The sequence below is a fragment of the Gadus morhua genome, chromosome 19 (genome assembly GCF_902167405.1).
Source record: "Gadus morhua chromosome 19, gadMor3.0, whole genome shotgun sequence".
Classification (NCBI taxonomy): domain Eukaryota; kingdom Metazoa; phylum Chordata; class Actinopteri; order Gadiformes; family Gadidae; genus Gadus; species Gadus morhua.
Genome location: NC_044066.1, coordinates 10,543,030 through 10,558,029, shown reverse-complemented (window position 1 = coordinate 10,558,029; position 15,000 = coordinate 10,543,030). Strand labels below are relative to the sequence as shown.

General features: G+C 47.1%; 1 protein-coding gene across 1 annotated transcript in view; it reads right to left on the bottom strand.

Moving 5' to 3' along the window:
* ttc28 (tetratricopeptide repeat domain 28) overlaps positions 1-15,000 on the bottom strand; it is a 51,055-nt gene that overhangs the window by 15,789 nt on the left and 20,266 nt on the right. The window contains exons 3-13 of the mRNA XM_030342191.1: positions 14,795-14,942; positions 12,844-13,116; positions 12,354-12,484; positions 9,983-10,204; positions 8,762-8,950; positions 7,460-7,556; positions 2,626-2,822; positions 2,372-2,525; positions 1,833-2,004; positions 1,192-1,360; positions 132-292 (exon numbers count right to left, since the gene is read on the bottom strand). Coding sequence (XP_030198051.1) covers positions 132-292; positions 1,192-1,360; positions 1,833-2,004; positions 2,372-2,525; positions 2,626-2,822; positions 7,460-7,556; positions 8,762-8,950; positions 9,983-10,204; positions 12,354-12,484; positions 12,844-13,116; positions 14,795-14,942 — 1,913 coding nt within the window. The remainder of the gene's footprint in view (positions 1-131; positions 293-1,191; positions 1,361-1,832; positions 2,005-2,371; positions 2,526-2,625; positions 2,823-7,459; positions 7,557-8,761; positions 8,951-9,982; positions 10,205-12,353; positions 12,485-12,843; positions 13,117-14,794; positions 14,943-15,000) is intronic.

Sequence of the window (15,000 nt, the reverse complement as noted above, 5' to 3'; positions counted from 1 at the left end):
TGGCAGCGGTGCCCACAACAGGCTTTATATGGGTATTAAAGTGGACACAACCGATGCCCAAATAAAACCACTTGAGCTGTACACACAACAGTTATTAAACAGCAAACAGACACATCTCTCTCCTGGTCTACCTGTGGGACGAGCCAAGTGCTGAATAAGCATCTGCCTCCATCTTCTGGTTCTTGTGCTTCTGGGCCAGCTTGAGCTGCTGCTGGTAGAACCGCGTAGCCGCCGGAAGATCTCCCCGACACACACACACATCCCCCAGGTTCCCCAGCGCCCGGAACGCCGCCTGCCAAACACACACACACAAGCATGCATTCACGCACACACACAGACAAAAACACACAAACACAAGCACACACACACAAGCATGCACACACACAGACAGACACACACACACACACACACACACACACACACACACACACACACACACACACACACACACACACACACACACACACACAGACACACACACATACACAAGCAAACACACATACAGACAGACACACACACACACACACACACACATACACAAGCACACACAAACGCAAGCACACAAACACACACACACACACACACACACACACACACACACACACACACACACACACACACACACACACACACACACACACACACACACACACACACACACACACACACACACACACACAGACGTATTGATCACCATCCAAGGTCTCTTAGTGAACACCTGGCCAGATGCAGAAAGGTGTTGGTGAATTGTTGAACGTCTTCATATCACAGCGGCATGTGGTGAATTGATTTAAAAATTAAAATAAAAAAGCACTTTGAAATCTACTGTAACTTTACGCTCAAATTGGTTAAATTAATAACATTTGTAAGAAAGTAGGACGCATAGAATTGCAACTTTTTTTCTGATAGTTGAATTTTGACTGTTCTCAGCCTAATTTATAAATTGCCTTGTACAAAATAGTCTGACTAATGACTAAATGTAAATGGATTATAAGTACATCACTTTGTGGACGCTATTTTCCAAAGGGCTGTACAGTTACAAAAGAGCATACACTCTGAGCACGGGCAGACCCAATTGGAATAAGACCCTGGCAGTGGTCATGTCTCTCTCTGTTTGGCTACACATCACTCAAGCATTGCTCCATTCCATCCATCCATTCTTCCACACGAGCTCCGTTTCCCCTGGGGTACCTGGGTGTTGTCCAGGGCTTGAGCCAGGGACAGCAGGTATCTCTGACACTCCTCCGCCTTGCTGTACTCCCCCAGGGCCTTGTGGGCCAGGCCCAGGTTGCAGTAGGCCTTGGCCTGGGCCAGTTTATCCTGGAGGTCCTTTGCCAAGCCCAGGTCCTGCTCATAACACCTGGGACATGGACGGACAAAGTTTATTCTGTATTCTAAATTCAATATTTTATATTCTACATTTGATATTGTAGATTGAAGAATCACAATTATAAATTATAAAGTCATTAATTATAAATCAAAATATAGTTCTATTCCTAAATTGTAATTGTACATCAATTTTACATAAATTATGAATTATGCATTATGGGTGATTCATTATGAATAACACATTCTAAATTATGAATGGCAAATAAGACTATGACAACCAAGAATTACTAGATACTAAATAATGTAGTCGCCCCATGATCTGTTTTAAGAATTGCATTGGCCACAATGTCTGTGTTATACTGTGCATTTGATAACACATATTTCCATAAAAAGCTTCCATAAAAAATATAACCAAGCAGTATTTAAAACACTGTGAAGTGCAGATTGGCTTTAGGAGTCAGGAAAAAAAAAGGCAAGGAATTTCAGACGGTAATAACCATCACCTGATGGCGTCTCGATACTGGCCGAGGCAGTAGTAAGCGTAGCCCTGGTTGTGGAAGATCTTCCCGGCTGTCTCCAGGTCCTGCAGCCCGGGGCTCAGGGCCAGGTACTGCTGGTAGTAGGGCAGGGCCTGGGCATACTCCCCTCGGCCGCTGTGGAAGTTCCCCAGGTTAGCTGGAAACACAGAGGAGGGGGCATAAGACTTGGGTCAGAACCAACGCTGTCTGTGTAGGAGACAGCAGTGAGGGAAGGGGTAGCCCATACAAGTCTGCTAGACCCCCTCATTTGACTGATAGAATCAAAAAAGACGGATAGACGGATAGACAGAAGAGACGGAGAAAGAGACAGACAGGTTGATATATATGTATATAGATAAAAAGACAGACAGACAAACCACTGACATAAACACAGTCAGATAGGTATACAGTCAGACAGAAAGACAGACAGACAGAAATATACAGACGAGACAAACATCCGACTTAAGGTCAGACGGAGGGACAGACGGACAAACAGACAGAGCCAGACCAGCGGGAAACCCCACCTAGAGCCCTGGCTTCACTCTGGGTGTCGCCGAGGTCCCTGGCGATGGAGAGGTGGTGCAGGTAGTGCTGGAGGGCCTGGTCGTGGGCCCCCAGGGCCTGGTAGGCCACGGCCAGGTTACCGTGGGTCGAGGCCTGGGACGGACGGTCGTTCACCTGCCCCACAACCACATTGTCATTGTCACCATGTGCACATGTGTGTCTGCGGGGTTGTGCGTGTGTGTGTGTGTGTGTGTGTGTGTGCGCGCGCTCCCACCTCCAGGGAGATCTGCAGCTCCTGCCGGTGGTAGCGTACCGCCTGGTCGTGGTGGCCCAGGGCGTTGTAGGCGTTGCCCATGTTCCCGTAGGCCCGGCCCTGGGCGGCGTAGTCCCCCAGCTCCTGGGCCAGGGCCAGGTGGGTCTTGTGGAGCTCCAGCGCCGCGTCATACTTCCCCCTCATCTGCTGGATGATGCCTGGGAGGGGGGCAGAGCAGCGGAAGGCGCAACCCGGTGAGCAAAGATAAGCTTTGATGCTAAGAGGGTGAGGAAATCACACGACGAAGAAGGAATAATAAAAGATGAGGTTTTTTTCATCCCACACGCGTTTTGACAGCGGAGGAACGTGAGAAGAAGCCGGTTTTTTCGCAGATATTATTACTTATTTTATACTCTGCACGGTTCTGCTTTTGTAGCAAATGCTGGGTATACAGTTGGATAAGAAAGCAAGTTGTGGAAATAAATAAAAACGAATCACTTCAGCCTTCGTATTTCTGACCGCGCAAACCAAACGTTTGCGTTAAAGGCCCACTATGCAACTTTTTTAGCCAAAATTACATTAAGTATGCAGGTTGAGAGTTATGCTGATGGTTCTGCATCCATTTCTGGGTTGATTGGTGGGTGTGTCATTTACCCATGTCGCCTCTCCAGTGAAAAAGCGCATATGCAACTTGATCTGTTCGGACCGACACAATCCGGATGTGACGCAGCGGAAGTATCCTCGAAAATGTAGTCAGATTGTAGTTTCGAAAATGCTTTACGGCACAGACACACACCCAAACATGGCACCGGCTAGATATAAACAGCCAGTTGCGAGGCAATTGTTGTCGGAGGTAGGAAACCCAAACGCCGCCGTGTTTGGGTGCATGATAGAGTTTAGATCGGGTTAGATTAAATAATCTCGGATATAAATAACGATCTCATCTCATCCGTTTATCCGGGGTCGGGTCGCAGGGGGAGCAGCTCAAGCAGGGGGCTCCAGACTTCCCTTTCCCGGGCCACATTGACCAGCTCTGACGGGGGGATCCCTAGGCGTTCCCAGGCCAGTGTTGAGATATAATCTCTCCACCTAGTCCTGGGTCTTCCCCGAGGTCTCCTCCCCAATGGACGTGCCTGAAACACCTCCAAAGGGAGGCGCCCAGTAGGCATCCTTGCCAGATGCCCGAACCACCTCAGCTGACTCCTTTCTAAGTAAAGGAGCAGCGGCTCTAATCCGAGTTCCTCACGGATTACTGAGCTTCTCACCCTATCCCGAGACACCAGCCACCCTTCTGAGAAAACTCATCTCGGCCGCTTTTACCCGCGATCTCGTCCTTTCGGTCATCACCCAACCCTCATGACCATAGGTGAGGATAGGAACGAAGATCGACCGGTAGATCGAGAGCTTTTCTCTTTTCGTAACAACGGTGCGGTAAAGCGAACGCAATACCGCCCCCGCTGCTCTGATTCTCCGGCCAATCTCACGCTCCATAGTACCCTCACTCGCGAACAAGACCCCGAGGTACTTGAACTCCTTCACTTGGGCTAAGGACTCATAAATAACGATAATCGGGTTAAATTGTGTGTCTGGTGTGTTTCCAGCATTCGTAGTGTTGATCAGCAGAGAAATAGTCCGCCAAGACGTTGAGGTTGCTTAGCAGCCAAAGACTCTGTCCATGCAAGTGAACGGAGCGTTCACTCTTCGTCATAACTATAAAACCAAACATCCTTCACATTCACCGAGCGAACATTCTGAAAGTAAAATGCACATTTCTCGCTAAAAATGTTTCCATAAACGCATTTAATGGCGTAACTATGTTACTATTTCCACCCAGAAAAAAGAAAGATGTCGGCCGTATGCTTCTGTGCAAGGGTCACTACTATGGTCACTACAGTAACGAATTGCTTTACGGCACAGACCCACAAACACGGAACCGGCTCGATATAAACACAAGTAACTAATGGATTGTTATATTCATCATAGATCAGCCGACTAAAAAGAGACAGAGAAACCCAATGTCGGAGGAACAGAAGAAGAGAAAAGGGAGACAGAGAGGCCAGACACGAGTAAACGTTGGGCAAGCTTTTCAGGAATAGCGTGAACTGAAAGAAAAAGAAGACTGCAAATCAGACGCCGACTCGGCCGTGTTGCTTTTGAAATAGAAAGTACCCTTGGGTGAACTTTGTCTGCGTAATATTCTTGATTCTGATAGTCTCTGTACACATGTGTTTGCTCAACCATTTTTTTGAGCCCTGTAAAAATTGTTTTCTCGACCGTTTTGTTGTGAGCCCTGTTTGTTTCTAGCTTGCTTGGTTGCAACCATATAAACACCTTTGTTACCATGGGTGTTTTTGCTGTCTCGTCCCCCAGATACAGACTGAATCCCCGAATCCAGGTTCTTGTTTATTTCGATTATTATGTTGGCCAAACCTCTTACACTGATTGTTCTGTTCAACCTAAGATAAAATAATTATAACCTAGGGTATAAATTCTCCCCGTCAACTATAAAAAATGATGGATTTATGTTTATTGCAATGCAAATACACCATTTTAAAAATGTATAACCTTGCCTACACTTTATGAACATCTATTTCGGACATGGCTCCGCGCATTCGCCGGCTTCTTTGAAAACAAATGCACATGGCTCGCGTAGAAGAGCATGGGGAAGGGACGTCAACGAGTTGTTACGACAGTGTTGTGAAATATCTACTACGAAGCTTTAGGGGGCGCTGTGTAGAGATATGTGCGTGCCAAAACCAAGAAAACAGCGAAGACATGCCCGAAGTTGCATAGTGGGCCTTTAACGTCCCCTGTGGCAGGGTCTTTGGAGCGGCAGGGTAATGAACCATCAACCGACTAGCCCCATACTCAACATAGACATGCTGTAGACTCTGGGGATCGTTTCAACGGTTAAATCAAATCTGATATTCTGGTGCCCTGGTTTTTCAAATGTAGGTTTTGTTTATTGAGCGCGACGGAGACGAGCCCGCCGCCACATTCAGAGACACACCACCTGCCACAGTCCCTGTTCGCCGTCTGACTCGGCGAGGTTCTACATCATGTGATGATCTCCCAGCGCCCCGGTGTGTTCTCATTGTTATAAATAACCGTTTCTAGGGCCGGTCGAGCTCAATGTGAGGGAAAGTACAGAAGACAGTTGGAGCAGGAAGAACAGATCAAAGAACAACAGGGGAGGAACTAACGTGGAGCTGCCTAAATTACTATCTTCCACCATTTTGTATCTGAACTGCCCGAGACAGCTTTGGACATGGAAGGGGAGAAACTGGTGTTGAACCACAGAATTGTGCAACATTTGTTTTTTAAAATATTTAAATTATACAGCCAAATGTTGTATATTCACTAGTTGTGACCAAAATGTATTCAAAAGAGCTAAGAGGATTATAGTGAGGCCTGCAGGGTTGGCTGGGCTTACGGTTAGTGGCAAAAACATCTGACCCACCGGCACACACACACGCACGCACACACACACACACACACACACACACACACACACACACACACACACACACACACACACACACACACACACACACACACACACACACACACACACACACATACACACACACACACACACACACACACACAGAGTGGCGGTGAGCAGTCGACTCAGCAGTGGGGTCGGGTTCACAGACTCAGATATCACTGTGGTCGCAGAAACAAAAGCCTTGCTAATAAAACATGCATTTTTAATGGCTGGAGAGAGAGACTACTGCAGTCATGTGACCAGCAGCGGTCCCTGGCTCCTGGGCTACACTAGGCCAGGCGCAGGAGGAAAGGGGAGATCCCAAACACTGGGATTTGACCTGAGTACAACACAATGCCACCTGGCACGTTGTAAAGCAAACCTGGAATGGCACTTATATATCTGCCCTTATTTCCATATCCTTCCTGACACATTAAATAAAAACAAATGAACCGATCATTTGCTTAATTCAATGTATGGACGTTATGAGCATGAAGTTGTTGGATTGTGTGAAAGAGAGAAAAAACCTAGCTTAGCAAAGTTGATCATTATCAGCGGTTGAAAGATTAAGCCTGCTAGCATCGACGACTTAGTGGTCCCTGGATGTCCAATGGACTTTAACCCATAAACATGAGCTTTACTGTTGAACCAAAAAAATATGAATATTAAATATGTATTTCGGCAGAACTGGTAGTGCTACTATCAGGTAGAACTGCTCATTCTCCCAAGAGTCCTTCATGTAGAGTTTATCGTTTGTGGACAATAAACCTCATTGCAGCATTAACCGGGCCGCGCCCCGTTTAACCGGGTAAACCCATCACTTCTATGGCGTAGCCATGGAAACAAGGGGATGGTCTGCTGACAGCTCTGATGACAGAGACAGAGAAACCTCCTTTCTGGCTGGTCAACACTGATCAATGCAAAGCTTTAAATAAGGGCTTTTCAGTCCACCTGGGGTCATTACCCAGCATCCTTTGTGGACGTCAATAGTCGACACAGGATTGTATTATATTGGTGGTGCATAGTGTTTGATGAACAAGTATATTGATCTTTATACATAGTTTATTTTTACCTTAGCATATTTCTAGCAGATCTTTTAGTATTTATGTTGTTGCCGGTGATTTGTCATTAGATTTCACTGCCCAGTCTTACTCTGTGTCGTCTGAGAAATAGAGACTTGAACTTGCATTTGTACAGAAACACATACACACGGACACGCACCTGCACACACAAACACAGACGCACACGACGCACACCGAAGTATCAATGTCTGCAACCGGAACACAGGTTTGGCAACACCAAGTGAAATGACAAGCGACGATGATGATGATAATGATGATGATGATGATGATGAAGAGGTAGGTTTACCCAGGTTGGACGAGGCCCGCCCCTGGGCCGGTCTGTCTTCCAGCTCCTGTGCGATGTCCAGCTGGTTCTGATGGTACCCCCCCGCCCTCGCCAAGTCCTGGAGAAACACGCACGCACGCACACACACACACACACACACACACACACACACACACACACACACACACACACACACACACACACACACAATACTCGTATTCAACACCCGTCATGCATATCAATACACAATCTCCAGTTGGCTTTGTTTTGAACGAATCAACAGGAGAGGGCTGGATGATGGCATTGCCCACCATGTTTGGTGAGGATCATGCTAACTGGAATTTCACGGATAATGCTGGCAGATCGCGTTGGCACCTAGTCTTCTCTGCCGTGTTTGGAATGCGGAGAATTTCTTACAATTGCCAATGCTTATATTTGTGATTGGCAATCTTAGTGTGTAGCCATTTGGGAAATCACAAGTGGGGAAAGTCCACCCAGATGTATGATGCAACCGATCAACTCTTCAGATTCACCTTGCTACTGGACAGTGTGACCTCACAAAGGTGAAGAGAGGGAGACCACCTTGTGTTCTCCCTCTCCACCTTTGTGATGTCACAGGTGGAAAAACAGAACTCTAGCATACCAGTAGGTACGTCACAAGTGGGTGTATTTTGAAGAATTGATCTGTTGCATCATACATCTTGGTGGACTGTCCCACTTGTGATGTCCCAAATGGCAATAAACTAAAACTGCTTGCCATCTTGACTAATCACCCGATCACAAATATTAGCATCGGAAACTGTAAGCCATTCTCAGCCGTAGAAAGCATGGCAGAGAACGCCAGCTGCCAATGTGATCTGCCAGCATTATCCTTGAATTTATCTTTGAGAAAGACCACCCAGATGTATGATGCAACAGATCAACTCCTCAGAGTCACCTCACTACTGGACAGTGTTGCCAGACTGGGATGTTAGAGTTCATTATCCTTGAATTTATCTTTGGGAATGGCCACCCAGATGTATGATGCAAGAGTCTCAGAGTCATCTGCCAGCATTATATTATTTCCAGTTAGCATAATCCTGTCCAAAGATTTCCCGCCAAATCTGGCAACAGTTTTGCCAGTTTGGGCGGGAAATCTGGCCAAATCAGGCAACACTACTCCTGGACCGTAACACCTGGAATACTAGAGTGCTAGAATGTCACCATAAAGGTGTCATTCCACTTGTGATGTCACAAGTGGCAAGACAGAGCTCTAGCATTCCAGTTGTTACATCACAAGTGGATGACTTTTGAAATGACCCTTTATGAAAGAGTGACCCCGACCTGCATGCAGCGAGCAGCGTGGCCCAGCCCCGCGTAGGCCCTCATCTCGAAGGCCCTCTCCTCCAGCTCCCGTGCCAGCTCCAGGACCCGGGTGTGGTAGGACACGGCCTTGTCGAAGTCCCTCTGGGAGTGGTAGGCGCTGCCCAGGTTGCTGTACGCCCGGGCCTCCTCCCGTCGGTTCCCCAGGGTCTGTCGCCCAGAGGGGAGGATCGTCAAGCAGGTCTTAATAGGAATACATCGCCCTTAATACACCACCGGTATAAACTGCTGCTGCATGGATGATGGATTATTGTTTTTTATTTGACCTTTATTTTACCAGGAAATAATCCCATTGAGATTCAGAATCTCTTTTACAAAGGAGTCCTGGCCAAGACAGCAGCATATAGTTCCATATAAAATATACTTGAAAAACAGACAACGTAAAGCAGAAATGGTTGGTCTTCTACTCTACGGTACCAAGACCTCATCATCATTGCTGTTAACAATACGTTAAAGGTCCCATATTATACTATCAGGTGTTACTGTGATTAGCCGTGTTTTGAAAATCTGCCTCTTCTGACATCACAAGTGGGCGTTTCCACCTAGATGTATGACGGATGGATGAGCAATATTTGCTAGAGTCCACTGGGTAGGCTGGTAGACTGATCTATCCCGCACACATCTAGGTGGACACGCCCACTTGTGATGTCAGAAGAGGTTGATTTTCAAAACGGCTTCTATTAAACTGGTATAAACTGGTGCTACACGGATAGTGGATGATAGTTTTTACTCTATGTTACCATGAGTCATTTGAAGGCTGTTAATGATGTGTTACCATTGCAACATCCAGATTCTGTATGATGTATGTTACCGTGGCAACTGATTTATAACAAATGATTATAAAAAAAATTTGAGTAAACATATTAAATGGGTGGTGCGAAGACCTAGAAAAATCAACCAAACATATGATGACATTCTATGTTTCATTTCATTTATCTATTCAAAGGATGATGCACATTAATCTACATTTCTCTAAATAAGCCAGTGTTAGCCAGCAAGCTAATGTTCGACTATAGTCCTTTGGCAAGATGTTAAGCTAGGGTGCTATTCAGATTCAACACATTTCTTTACATTTCCAAGGACTCCCGGGAAATCCTTCCAAGTACCCCTAGGGGCGCACGTACCCCCCCCCCCCCCCCCCCCCCCCCATTCGAGGAACGCCGCCCTAACAGTTGACGTTACCTTGGCAACCTCCAGATGCTGCTCGTGGCACTTCAGGGCGTTGGCGAAGTCCCCCAGCGCGGTGTACACGGCCCCCACGTTCCCCAGCTGCCGAGCCTCGGAGAGCTGGCACTGGCTCTGCCGGGCCAGCAGCACGCACTGCTTGTGGCTGGCCAGGGCGTTGGGGTAGTCCCCTATGGAGGTGTACACGTGGCCCAGGCTGCTGAGGGCCCCGGACGCAGCCTGGGCACGGGGGGACGGGGACGGGGAGACGTTTGGAGGTCAGTGCAGTCCCTTTGGTGGATAGGCACCACACACAAACCAACAGCAATGTACACACACACACAACAAAATGTGCTCAAACACACACACACACACACACACACACGTTTAATATAATTCTAAAGATTTGTTTTTGCATTTTTATGCTTTATTATAGAGTGAGATAGAGAGGAAGGTATGGGATAGAGGGGAGGACTTGCAGCAAATGACCATGGGCAGGAATCGAACCCGGGTCTCTCTGATCAGGACGGAGCCTATATAGTACGGCCTCTACCCTCCGCCCCACACATTTAATATAACTGACTATGCTGCTTACATTAAATATCAGGTTTGAAAAAATGGTTTTATACATCCTTCTAGAATAGCAGATTCCTGTAAAAGGATTAAAAACGTATTCATAACTATAAAACTCGTTGGCCTACATTCTCCTCCGGTTCTGTAACGTGGAGCCGTCTTGTTGCTTCGCTAAGCAGAACCTGTCCTCACCGGTCATATTCCCCCCCTCCTCAAACGTCTGTGTCTGCTAGACAGGAGTACTAGCGTCGCTGTGGTTTAGGATTACGCTGAGCTTCTCCTTTAATGGCAGTATGTTCAATTACACTGGGGTGGTACTTTTTAACAATGTGTACACAATGTGTAACGCACGCTAAATATTGTTTGCATATTGACTGTGAGATAATATAGACGTGGATTCCTTGACGTCAGCCATTGATTTACACGCAGCGCTTTTGAGCGTGAAGTCTGGTCTTCGACAGAGTGTCTTTTTTTGCCGCTGTTTTTGCCACTAGCAGCGGAAAACGATCCATGTTTGGAATATTGAGGGCGAGACTTGAATAGCTGCGGCAAGCAAGTCTAGGGTCAAAACTCATTCATATTCATCTCTTATTCTACGCCAATATTTATTCACTTTTTATCCAAATACAAGTCCACCAGGACCTCACAAAATATAAAATATGAAGAAATAGTATGCTAAATATATAAAACATGGGCTAGCAAAGTGTTCCAAACCAAACGAAGAAAAAACATATTTGTTTGTATTACTAGAAGGAAATCACATTTTTCCAGTTGATTTAGAATGGTGCTGGTGGGTCAACCTGCCTTACAAATACTTACAAGTCTCTACTGTGAACCAGCTAGAGGCCGTTAGAGGAACTACAGCCTAGGCTCTAACGTTGACCACCTGTACATCGTAAGAGGAACTACATACTAGTCTCTACCTTAAACATCCTGGAGGGCATTATAAGAACGACATACTAGTCTCTACCGTGACCCACCTAGAAGTAGTAAGAGGCACTTGTCTCTACCATGACCCACCTAGAGGCCGTTAGAGGAACTACATATTTGTCTCTTCTGCCTGAGCCCTACAAATTATGGCTGCGGCATGTACCAATTTTGTTTGTGATAAATGTGAACATTGATTGCAATTAAAATGGGGACACATGATCTGCACTGAATCTTAGTCATCTGTCTCGTAGAGGACTTAATAAATATGTAGTTGCTCCAATTAACGATTGTATGCTTTGATGGTTCTCAGCCTTCACTTGGAAGTGGCTTTGCATAAAGGCGCCTGCTAAAATGAATGACTAAATGTAATTACATTTTATACATTTGGTGTTTATGGATTTAACCGTTGCATAACCAAGCCTGACAGTCTGTCAGGAATATGGGAGATTGTGGTGTGTTTGTTGGGAGCAGAAGAGCTAGAAGCTAGCTGAAAGATTCCTGGCTGCAGTTATTTGTTTGTGTACTGGCCATCTCTGCCCATCACAATATATGTGTATTATAAATCCCCATCTCCACATGTCTTTGTTTCAATACCGTGTGTGAGGAGACAACTGAATGAGCACATATTGAGGGGATATTGATTCATTGCTGAAGATGGTTGACATGCTTGCTTGCTCACGAAGATCAATCATTTTTCACATCGACACACACAGGCTGGCAGTGGCACACATACATGTTAGGATGTGCACACACAACACAAACACACACACACACACACACACACACACACACACACACACACACACACACACACACACACACACACACACACACACACACAAACACACACACACACACACACACACACACACACACACACACACACCTCTCTGTCCTTGAGTCTCATGGCGAGCACCAGCTGGTTCCTGTGATTGGTCAGGGCCTCCCGGTAGTTCCCTTTGGAGTAGAAAGCCGAGCCGAGGTTCCCATGAACCCGACACTCACCACACTGGTCACCTGTGGACATGGAACCCCCCCCCACACACACACAGACACACACAGACACATTAATACCCAATCACACAAACACACTGTGCATTTCAAATTCAGGTGCTTTTCTTTGAGGAGCAGACAGAGATTGGTTAGGATGCCTACGGTAGACTTTGGACACATGGAAATCAAACCCAGTTCCTTCCAGGTTCTACGATATTATCCTGCCCCACGATTAGTTATTTGATATTTGTATTGTCCAACTATGAAACATCTTTGAATGAACTGTGTAGCGTTAGCTCCAGACTCTCCAGACCCTCATGTTAGTGAGACCACACTGAGACCCGCCCAGACCCTGATGGTAGTTCAACCACACTCAGACCCACCCAGAGTCTTGGCCACCTCCAGGTCCTGCTGCATGTAGGCCACGCTCTTCTCGCTGTTGCCGAGCGACCAGTAGGCGGAGCTGAGGGCGGAGAACACGGACCCGCGCAGCTTCAAGGAGCAGGTGCCTATCTTCAGGCCCGCCTCCAGCACCACCACGGAGGCCCCATAGGAGCCGTGGCTCACCAGCTCCTGGCCGATCACCGACACCACCACGAAGGGGCTCTTGTCCAGCTTCATCTTCTGGAGCTTCTGGTAGGTGGGCTCGATGGAGTCTGGAGGAGGAGGGAGGGAGGACAGGGAGATGAGGCGTGAGGGAAGCGTGGATACACAAAGGATACACAGGAGAACGGGATCGCCACACATGCATTAGATGTACACAAACACGTACAGATGGACCCATTTCGTACGTGCGCACGCACACACTCACGCACACACACACACACACACACACACACACACACACACACACACACACACACACACACACACACACACACACACATACACACACACACACACACACACACACACACACACACACACACACAAACACACACGTATACAGAGATGCACAAATACTAAGCATGTGCACACAAACCTAAATACACAGATGGACGCACATATATGCAAACAAGCGTTCATATGTACACAAACACACGCGCACACAAAGATGCACACACACACAGATGGTCACACACACACACACACACACACACAAACATACTCACAGAGATGGACACACTCACATAAGAGAATAAAAGAGAATATCAATGCATTTCACAACTATAGAAACAATACTAAGTAACCAAGATAACTACCAAACTACGGAACGCAGGTAAGACCAGCATAGCCTAGCGGCGTAGCATCTCCCACTTTCAGTCAAAGATGCAGCCCACAGTAGTGGCAGAAGCTCTAGCACCTGGGAGAACCGGTTAGCAGCTTGTGCGTACGCTATCGGAGAGGTGTGAGCCGCTACATGTAACAGATTATTACACCCGAAGAAAGAACCGCATATCCTCTGGTCTTAAATAACCACACGGCAAGGTGCGCGCGCGTGTCTGTGGTAGTGTTCGTGTTTGCTTGTGTGTGTGTCCTGACACTAAACAGTAACAGTGAAACTTGCCTTTTAACAGATGGTATTCTGCGCTATGGACCTGATCAGCTCCAATAGTGAAGTATCTCTACAGATGGTCAACTCTGCGCAATGGCTTCATCCCTGGTGCTCCTCAGTCACTTTAATATCAAATGGGTTGGATGGACCTTTCATTTTGATGTTTCACTTTATACTTTCATCCCCGTTTCTCTGGCGTAATTCGATTTGAGTGTAACCACCAGGTGTTGAAAGTCAGGCAGTCAGATGGATAGGCATGAGGACAGACAGACAGACAGACAGACAGACAGACAGACAGACAGACAGACAGACAGACAGACAGACAGACAGACAGACAGACAGACAGAGTCTACAGGATAGTCAGACTGACGTGCCGACAAATGGGCGGACAGAAAAAAAGGATCCCAGACATACCAGACGGACACATAGACAGACAAACAGACAGACACCACCAGATTAGCAGGTGCATAGCCAGTTAGATGCATAGACAGAAAGCAGCCTACCTCTAAGACAGAGAGACGTGAAGCATTTCTCTCAGCCAGACATACTGGAGACATACAAGACACCTCATCTTTGATACCTCTGAGTCTGACAGACAGACGAACAAACAGAAAGCAGCCTTCCTCGGCAGACAGGCACACACACACACGCACACGCACACACACACACACACACACACACACACACACACGCGCACACACACACACACACACACACACACACACACACACACACAAACACACACACACACATACAGACAGTGGTACATGTGAGACAGTCGGACACAGATGTACAGACAGATGTACAGACAGAGAGACAGACAGAGAGACCGACAGCACCTCTGAGCGGTGACTTCATGGCTGCCTCCACCATGCCCACCAGCAGCTGCAGGCTCTTGGGGTCCTGGGCGAGGCCGGAGGCGAACGCAGCCAGTGCGTCGGCATGGCGACCCAGGTACTGCAGAGCAACCCCCTGGCGAAAGTAGGCCTGGAGGGAGCAGAGAGAGACCGGACATTAACCTTAACTCGGAGGAAAGGCTTCTTTA